Source organism: Fistularia commersonii, chromosome 23, assembly GCF_037954325.1.
Source record: "Fistularia commersonii isolate RoL2024-O1a breed Wild chromosome 23, RoL_Fcom_v1.0, whole genome shotgun sequence".
In the NCBI taxonomy this organism is placed as follows: domain Eukaryota; kingdom Metazoa; phylum Chordata; class Actinopteri; order Syngnathiformes; family Fistulariidae; genus Fistularia; species Fistularia commersonii.
In genome coordinates, this window is record NC_141306.1 from 6,744,062 (window position 1) to 6,754,191 (window position 10,130).

Here is a 10,130-nt window from a genome sequence, read left to right on the forward strand (position 1 = left end):
GACCAAAAGTTCCCAGATCATACATGTGTTTGTCGAAGTCATTGGACGGAATCACAAAGCAATGCTAGCAGGTTGGCGAGGTACCAACAGGTTGGCTTCAATTTTATGAGATTTCGTTCCTTTTTCAGCAGGTTACGCTGCCATCACAACTGATGGTGTATCTCTAATGTCCTCTGAAGCAGGTCAAGATTTTGTTAAGAGATCAAAACATACGAGGTCACCGCCTTCTAACCAATCCGTTCCCCTGGAAAAACACATTATTCTTCATTATTCCATTCTGGTTATACAGACCATAATTAGGCAGAGATTGATAAGTAATTGACAAGGCGTTTAGAGCAAACCTTGCTCATTAAAAATGGCGAATATCAACTCACAATGCAGACTAGGCATTAAAGGTTCAACCAAAATGAAAAAAGAATTTCTTCTCGAAAAACAAATAATTTTTCCAAAAAAACATATACTGTTTACTCTTTAGTTGTGTGATTTAATACACCTACCGATATAAACCATAATTTTGATCAATTAAATTATACAAACAGGAGGCACAATAGCAACATATTCCACAGAAAGGTGAACTAAATTTCATGATACTGAAATTACTGGGATGAACACCAAGGAACTGTATTAACACGCTTAACCTGCTTTTTGATACACGACTGTGGATTGACCTGGAAATAGTAAATCATGATTTCAAAATGTCACTACTTTGAATAGGAAGTTTAATCAGGTGAGTCAAAAATGGCCATTGACATATCGAAACCTATTTATATTATGGCAAACTTTACATACACCTCCCAATGTAGTGAAACTTAAACAGCTAGTTGACTTGCAAAATGTTCTTGAAAATTTTAGAATGAAAAATGATTGAAAGTGGCAGTGCTGTCAAATTCAGTTCAGATGAAGAAAGAACTCTGCCAAGTAAGTCTACGCCATCCTTATTCTAAAATGATACTCTAGAATTTAAACCCATGCAAGCAATCATCCAATAACCTAGATTTTATTCGGTTTGTTTGCTTTTTGATTTTTTTTCACCTTTGTTGACAAGCTCAAGACAGGAAGCACACTTGCCGTTAATACAATAAACAGAACTTCAGGACTAGCCTGATTGGTACTCGGAAAAATGAATTGTTCCGATGAAAATTAACTGTTTGATATGGCACTACAAATAGATGGAAAATTGCATAAAAATGGAAAAATGGATAAACCCATCTCAAATAAATATAATTGATCACATTCTAAAATTGTAAATATTCTGTTACTATGATATACTTATACATCAAACACAAGGGTTGAACCTTTATGAAAAATATACAGCAGTATTGGAAAATCCCCGGGGGAAAAAAACAAAACAAAACATTTAAACACGTGAAATGAAATGAATACTTCAGCAACCTCATTGTTTCAGAATGAGAACACCATTTCCCACAATTCCCGGGTCAAAGTTCGGTTGTTGTGGATGCTGATTGGACAAAGCAGCCCAATAATTTGTGGGTCCGCCCTCCTCTCAGCCAATCGTCACTCTGTTGCTATCACCGCTTATATTTTTAGCAAACGTGCTCCATTGGAAACTACAAATATCCTTCCGCGTGATGATGTAGTGTCCACGAGATAAACACACGTCTTCTTAAGATAAAGAAATGCATTTGTTTGTTCAACCTCTTTGCTTGTCGAAGGTGTCGTCATGGCCATGATATAAAGCCGCGATTCATACGAACGAATCCCATGAGTGTCTCTGCAGATGTTTTTCACGCTAAAAATGCTAATGGTCTTGGAAAAATCACAATAAGAGGCAGCGGCCGCTTTATTGAGAAGAAAGTAGTTCCTGTCGTCACGGGGGTGTGGGCGAGTCACACTGTATAAATACGCCGGGTTGTCAAACACTAAAGTTTCCCTGGACCTTCAGAGCAAATTGGCAGCGGAGGGTTAATCCTTTTGAGCATCCTAGAATGTAGGCAGCAGTTTGAATATTAATAATGCCGAGGTGAATATATCTCTTGGTCATCGTTGTAACACCAAGGACTCGACGTATAGGCCCTGAGTCAACACAGGGAGATAAAAACAGAAACGACGGAGTTGAAGTCAAGCTAGAGCATCAGCGGCGGTGAGTGTAAGACAAGCAACCCGACCATTAAAAACAGCATCTTTTAGTTCGATACTGGCTTTATGCTTGTGCGTTTTAACTATATATTGTCGACTTTGGTTGTCCTAAAATATGCCCCGACCATTAAAGATCATTGTGAATCCAAATATTCGTAGAAATATTCCATTTCATTTCTATATTCCCGTTTCTACCTGCTGAAGTGACCCTGTTTTTTATGCTGAGAAGTGACTCTCCTCTTCAGTAGTTGGTGACCATATCCTGTCGAATGGCTCTTAATCACTTTTAAATCACCTTCACATTATATTTTACAATGACAATTCGACACGGAGGGCATTTCCAGCTAAACCAGCGTCCTCTGTTTTCTCCTGCCTCTCGACTGTCATAAGGCTGTAATCCCCAGGTACACTTCATTATCTGAGCGTGTCATCGTCCACCCAAACCTGGGTGGTGTTATTCTGGGTTAATTCACAGCATCTTTCCAGTTCAACCTGGGAATAAGTAGATCAAGTTTTGCCCAAAGGAGACATCTGCCACTAGAATTACAACATAAACATGCCCCATCTTACAGACGAAGTGTGTGTGTGTGTGTGTGTGTGTGTGTTTGTATGCGTGTGTGTGGTAATCATATTATACATGCAGTCTTGTATATGTTAATGTCACCCCCACTTTTAATAATTGGGCTTTTGCAGATAAATTGCTGTCATGGCCTCTCCTTATCGTGAGGAAACCGAGCCGACACGTAGACGAAGGCTCGCATTATCTGCTCTGTACATATGAGGCTCAGATAATGAGTCCATGTAAACACAAATGGCAGTATAGATGTTTATGCTGCCCTGGAACTCCATAGCAGGTCGGTAGAGATGGAATTACCCTATTCAAAATGTGTAGCTGAAGAATACAGATAGTAAGCGGCCGGGGTAATTTCGATTAAAATTTCAATCCGTGGCTTACGATTTAAACCATTTATTTTCCACATGAAGCAACAAGCTTGCACATTTTATATGAGGCGTCCTCTCATGTCATTGAATGACATTGGCTCTTCTGTATTTTGTTGTACTCTTTTTACAAAGCATGGTACGAGATGCACTGGATGGCAGCTTAGCTCGGTTTGCACTCAGGGTTTTTCAGTAAAAGCCGTTGTTGGTCATGGATGGCTATACATGATATCTCCGCTCCCAAACCCCCTTGTTAAATGTGAACTTAAACCAAAATAACTCAGGAGGGGGGAAAGGATTTGACAAATGTTTGATGCGAACTGGGGCCCTATTAATAGCTTATTCTAACCAACCCCCATCTTATCCCTCAATGTCACCTTTTTTTCCTCGTGTAAGGAAAATGAAAATGTCATCTTTAGCTGTCAGTCCTGTCATGGCCGTGCAGCTTCATCTCTGGCTACGACCCAATTGCCTTTAATCGGAAGCGTCTTTCAAATGTTCGTCTCTGAATCCCCATCTGCCAGGGAAGTGAGTGTGAGTGAATTGTTTGTGTGTGCGTTGGGGGAGGGGAGGGAAGCGAAGGAAAGGGGGGAGTTGATGCTGTGCACTGCATGTTGGGAAATGATGTTCCATGGGCCGTCCTGCCATTTTGCAATTCTTCCTTAAGTCTGTCTCATGATGCTGTTTGCTGTGAACCTTTGGGTTGAGTCTTTGTAGCAGGATAGACCAAATGTGTGACTGAGCTGAAGCATTAAGCAGGAGGCGCTTCGTGGGATCAAATTCAGATTATAAAGGATTTATGAGGCCCACAACGCAGCATCTGTTACATGCAGCAGAACACCCTGTGCTTGGTAAAACGAAATTATAGAAGAACACTTCTTGAATATGCTGCTTATTCCCATGACTTCCTTCACACGTTGTGCTTGATTTTCAAACCAATGTTTAATTGTATTTTTTTATTTAGATAATACTTTATTGATCCCCATTAGGGGAATTCTGGATTCTTGCTTCAAAGCCTTTGCACAGTCAAGTGGAAGGCCAGGTTTCTTATTTGAATTTGTGTTCTCTTTGGGTCAGGGTTGAGCATAGGAAGCACCAAGTTTGATTCTTGCAAATGTGTCTTCCTTTTCCTCGAGTCATCATCTATTTGAAGGGTACAGTCTATCCCAGCAATGACTTGCATCATTTAACCTTGCCAACACGTCAGTCATTTTACCATGCTCTTGATGGTTGCTTTGGTTTGCTGTGAAATATTGCATATTGCTGCAGGGGAAATCATTATGAAATGTTTCTCACTTTCAGCCAGTTTGCTGTTGCAAAAAATATATTTTGCCAATTAAATCCTTCATTTATTCCTGATGCCATTGTTCCATATCACAGCATGTTTTGCAAAACAAGCTCACAGATGGCTTGCTTTACATAACCTCCTATTTCTGGATATCAGCAGCTTGGATACCATGAAGATTATGTAGTTGGTATCTACTTGTAAACAATTACCGAAATGGGCTAATATTAGCTGTGAGTGTAACCTCATCTTTGTGGTCTGAGTCCTCTTGTGTTGTTGCTATTTTCCTCAAACTAGTTTTCTGTTTGAATATTGTTTTGTGGTGGGACATGGATACTATCCTGGGACCATTATTTGAAGTTTTACATGTCACTTGAGTTGGAGTGTGCCCATGTAGTCATCACATACTCTTATTTGACATCTGCGTAGCAGTATATTAACTTTTAAGCAGAAACCGTTAATCAAGAAATGGGTGTCAACCAAAGGAGTTTATGTTTCAAAAGGATTATCTGTTTTGTTTTCACATTTAGGCGTCAGGGAAAACAATGCAAACATTCTAAACCATGCAACAAATTAATTGTTCCTTAACAATGAATTTGATGTTATTCTGAGGATTTTATCAAGACGTAGCTCAGCTCCGTCTCTTATCCATTTTGACAAGAGACAAGGTGAGCATGAATTTTAATGTGTGTAAATTGGTTGCAGTCAGTCTGTCTTGGCGGCACCTCTGGCCTCCATACAGCTGAGGCTCTTAGTCTTGTCATGTAATACTAACAAGACCGTCTATGCTGTAGATAAATCTACATCAACACTGACTGTCTTTATCTTTGCCAGCCTTTCTTGAGCTTCCCCCAGTTCCTCTAATAGTTTACACAGTTAAATGACCACTTTCTTTTTTCCCTTTTTTCCTCACAGCTGGTTCCTGCAAGTACTTCTGGCGACAACCACAAAAGCATCTGAAACCCGCTGCCCCTGCCTTCTAGGTGCCTTTTTAACATGGTGATCCTAAAAAAATTATTTACTTAACAGTAAGCTGGAAGAAAGCCCTCATTCTGTTTGCATTGCCCCAATCGGAGGACCGTCATCAAACTTTCCGCAGACAACTTGGTGCAGCCATGCATGTAGAAGTGAAAGTTGCCCTCAACTTCATCGTGTCATACCTGTACAACAAGCTGCCTCGCCGTCGAGCTGATCTGTTTGGAGAGGAGCTTGAGAGGATACTGGTGTCTCGTTTTGAGGGTCACTGGTACCCTGAAGCCCCTCTCAGAGGTTCCGCCTTCCGCTGCATTCACCTTGGAGCACCAAGGGACCCTGTGGTGGAGCTTGCTGCCAAGAGGAGCGGACTTGACACAGAGGAAGTGCATGCAAATGTTCCTGCGGACCTCAGCGTGTGGATAGACCCGTACGAGGTGTCCTACCAGATTGGAGAGAAGGGGGCGGTGAAGGTTCTCTACCTGGAGGATCCTCCAGGCCTCGGCTGTGACGCTGAGAGGGTCGAGGGGGGGATGAGGGAGGTTAAAGGAGACACCGAGGCAGAGGAGGCCAAGAGTCTGGGCTTCAATCCAGAAGCTCAGGTGTTTGTGCCAATTGGAAACCAGGCATCTCCTGCCCTCCTGCCATCTCTCTCCAGCTCCCCCACCCCGCTCTCTGCTCCTAGCTGCCCCAGGCTCTTCAGCTATCCCAGCTCCAGCACACCCACCGACCCCGTTGCCCACTCCTCGAACACCTCTACCCCTTCTCCCAATGGTCTGCCTTACCTCTCCACTCAGCAGCCACCCTCCAACCTCCCCGCTGCCCGTCCTCAGCCCATCACCTTTACCACTGCCAGCTTTGCTGCCACTAAATTTGGCTCAACAAAGATGAAGAAGTGCAGCGGGGCTGGATCTGCAGGTGGTTCTGGAGTTGCAGTTCCTCCTGCTCAGAGAATGCTCTCACGGTCCCCTACAACAATTCTGGCTCCGGAGCTGCTCAAGCACAAGCCGCTGTCTCTCTCCTTGCACTCCCTAGGTGGCCCCATTCCCAGCCAACTCTCACCCAACGCCAAAGAGTTTGTCTACCCAGGATCCCCAGGCCCACTTTATTTTGATGGCGACACTCAGCCCATGCAACCTCACGCTAGCCCCTTTCACAATGTCAACACCCACCCGACCTTTGACCCCTTTTCCAGCCCTCCTCCGGCCCAGAGCGTGGGTATCATCGGCGGTAACGGAGGAATCCCCTACATGGAGAAGCCACCATTCGAGAGTTTAGGAAGCTACAACCTGCAATATCCCAGCCAGTCTTTCCAGCCTGTTGTGCTGGCTAATTAAGCCTTCATTCGGAACAAATTCTGATAGGAGGAGTTGGTTACAGGAGACTGAAGCTCCAGATATTTTCAGTTTTTCTAACAAATTGTTCTAATACTAATGCAAGCTAAGAATTAGTTTTACTACAGAGATTTAAAAAAAAAAAATGCCATATCCACTGGATATTTTATGTCTTTTGATTTTGTCTATGGCTGTTTGTCTTGCATTGGGACCATGTCCCTTTGCATTTGGAGTCATCTGCAATCTAAATATTAATTGAATGTTACTGTGAGATTTTTTTTTTTCTTTACATATAGGCTAATGAACCGGGCTCTGGTATAGCTCCATTTTGCACTGCACTGTCATGCTGTGAAAAAGGACCTCGCCAATTCCTGCAGGGGACGACTGCTGTGGAGAGCTCAGCACTTTGCAATCTGCTCTTCCCTATTTGCCTGAAATGAAAGGATGGGGTCGCTCTCTCTGTGAGTAGCAGTGTTGTTTTTTTGTTGTGGCACAGCATGATTGGGAGACTCTCTCTTGTACAGCTGGTACCCTTGAAAAACAAATGCTGCCCCCCACCCGCCCACGGCCACCATTGTCAGGTTAATATTGAATGCAGTTTATCGTCAACTTGAATGTGAACATGACATGGGTTTAAATGAAGCAAGAGCAGTGGAGGAGGGGGAAAGGGGATGTGGAGAGAGTGGAGCCTACCTGTCAGGGACTGGGAAGGTCAGGGGAACCTTGCTGAATGGGGGAAAAACAAATGAAGGTTCGCATTTTAAGACACTGGCCATGTTCTGTTTGTCTGTCCGTCCGTCCCCGTTCTGTTGGCCGGAATATAAGTTGTGCTTTCTTATTGGCAGTGTGTGAAGGTGAACGGGCAGGGACACTTTGAGGGGGAGGGAATGCAGCAACTAAGCAGTTGGGATTGTGATAAATGGCTTAGCATGACTTTGACTATGTAGGAGAGGCTGCTCTGTGTTGAAAGGAGAGAAAGGGAGACAGTGAAGACAGAAGATGAGAGAGGAACTGCCAGAGTGTTGTGTTGCCTCGCCGGTGTCCAGGGGGTATTGGCTCCGAGAACGACACTTTAAATCCAGAGCACGTTTGTAGTGAGCTTAAATGGTATTGAAGGTAAAGGCTCACACCATTCTCTCCCCTCTTGAAATTCGTCTGTGGTCGTTACGAAGACAAAGCAGATATGAGGACATAGATGAATGTTTGTTTGTTTGTAACCGATGTGTGCTGTTCGTCACTTTATTTGACAGCTTGTCAGACTGCTCTTTCTTCTCTGACAAATTTGTGACTGTTTGTCACTGCAGGGAAGGGCAATTCCCAAATATCCTGAAAGTTCTTTTGAGCTGCCCAGCACTTTCTGGCTGGGCTTGTGTCGCTGCGTTCCTCATTCCCTCTCACTTGCTCAGCCCATTTTATCAAGCCTACATGAAATATTTTACCGAGAGGCACTAAATGACCAGTCCTGTCTGCTTATTTGAATGTTCTCCGGACGTCCGTAGTGTTTGTACATGATGACCCTTGACCTGTATTCACACTGGTATTGCAGTTTGACAACTTGTCACATGCATGCACCTTTTTATTCCTTTATTTTGTCAAGTGGATGGTCGGGGAGCAACACATCTCTGTAAATGTTATTAGTATGACGAGGGAAGTATATGCATATAGAATTTGTGTTTGTAATTTATTTCCAATATTTCTATATTTTTGTTTTTGAAAATTGCCCACTAACATTTGTATAAGTATGAAATTACCAGGAATATGTAAATAGAAAGTTCTTATGTTCAGATTCTTTGTTTAGTTTCTTACATGCTGAAGTTATTTTTTCAGAAAATAACATTAATATATGCAAACTGAGATAAAATAAAGATGTAAAAAGTTAAGTATTGAATGTGTATTGTACCTTGTACAGCATTTGTCTGATAAGACGGGTAAATATATTCATTCTTCAAGTTGGATTTGGAGTTAAAGAACTGAATGTTTACAGTGGGTATGTGTGGGGAAAAGATGGCTGACATCACTCTTCCTGCTCCTCAAAGGAAGAACTTTAAACCAAAAATCCTCACTTTCCATTTTGAATGCAAAGTATCATTTCTGTTGGCACCTGAAAAGGGAGGTTAGATCACTCCTTTAAAAAATCTACATAGTAGCTAATCCTGACTCGGTTCTGTTTCTCATCAGAAACAATTGATCCTAGTTCAGAATTTAGTTGCTGAACAACCGATCTCAAAGTATTAGATGCTGAGGGCCCACTTTTATCACAGCTATCAATCCCCCCAGATTGAACCCTTGGGAAGAAGTTTGATGGTCAGGTTCAACAGTCAGAAATGAAAACACAACAAATAAAATCCAGGAGTAAAAATTCCAGCTTTAAAACTAAATAGAAGAAAGTGGACGCTGGTGCCTCGTATCAGATTGGGGGGAAAAACCGCAAATAAGTGAGAAAATACTTATCGAGTGTCTGTATTCACATTCCCTGGGGGTTCAACCCACTCCTCCTGGTAATATAGCCATATCCCAGACTGTCTTTGCTTACACAGATGCTCACCCCTCTCCTGTGCAATGAAACGCCATAATGTAAATGACCCTGACCGATTCAAAGGGGGTTCTACCTCTCATCACCCTGAACGATTGAAAAATAATAACAGGAATAACATCCAATGTTTCTGTCTCTCAGTAGGAAGGCAGTGTGACAGCAGGTTTGGAAGGCTGAAGGAAATGAATGTTCGACATCTCTGGTTAGTAAACCCTGGTTGAGATGGCTTTGTGCAAAATAAATTTGGATTTTTACGGCTTACTTTATGTTTAAAAAATAAAGATAACCTTTTTCTCAGTATTCGTCAGCTTCACTGTCTCTAAATTTCCTCTGCATTTTGACTCTGGAGGTCCAAGGATTCTGGTGATTAATTCAAACCGAGCCAGAGCGATTTTTGCCTCTGCACATGTTAAAAAGTGTCACAGACTCAACACAGGCTATTCTACAATCAGGGTTGAGAATTACTTAAGGAAAAAAAAAAAAAGAATTTTGTATTCCGATGTTCTTTGCTTATCGATGTGTGCGTTTTCTTTTGCACTTTGGAATATTTCATTGTCATATAAGAAGTTTATTTTCTATGTAAAATTTAACATTTAAGAGTAAAATATATGATTAAAAGTTCAAAATGATGTATAAATATAGTTCTTTCTTTCTTGCCTGTATTTTATTTTTTTCCTATTTTGTATAAGATCTGTACACCCTGTAGATGTAAAATGAATCTTTCACTACTGAAATGCAATGACTTGTTTTCTGTGCCGCCCCTCAGGACTGGGGAGTTACTACTGCAGTTTCTTATTGTATCAGATTCTTTTTTTAAGTTTGTAATAAACCAGATTGGCAAAAATAAGCATGGAAAATAAGGTAATTTTGTCGTCATTGTTTACATGCTCGCACAGGCTATAATTGTCTTGGGACCGAAAGGGGGCGGGATGAAAGATCCACAGATAGAAACACAGGAGTGAGGCACTCA

At 41.9% G+C, this 10,130-nt stretch overlaps 1 protein-coding gene across 1 annotated transcript; it reads left to right on the top strand.

Annotated features, from left to right (window-relative positions):
- The first annotated feature begins 1,933 nt into the window (after positions 1-1,933).
- Positions 1,934-10,006, top strand: tob2 (transducer of ERBB2, 2). The gene is made up of 2 exons (XM_086170576.1): positions 1,934-2,101; positions 5,237-10,006. Exon 2 carries the CDS (start codon positions 5,437-5,439, stop codon positions 6,628-6,630), a length of 1,194 nt encoding a protein of 397 aa, XP_086026702.1. The 5' UTR covers positions 1,934-2,101; positions 5,237-5,436; the 3' UTR covers positions 6,631-10,006.
- The last annotated feature ends 124 nt before the right edge of the window (positions 10,007-10,130 follow it).

Coding starts and splice junctions, on each gene's coding strand:
- tob2 (XM_086170576.1), top strand. CDS start 5,437: ATGCATGTAGAAGTGAAAGTTGCCCTCAACTTCATCGTGTCATACCTG.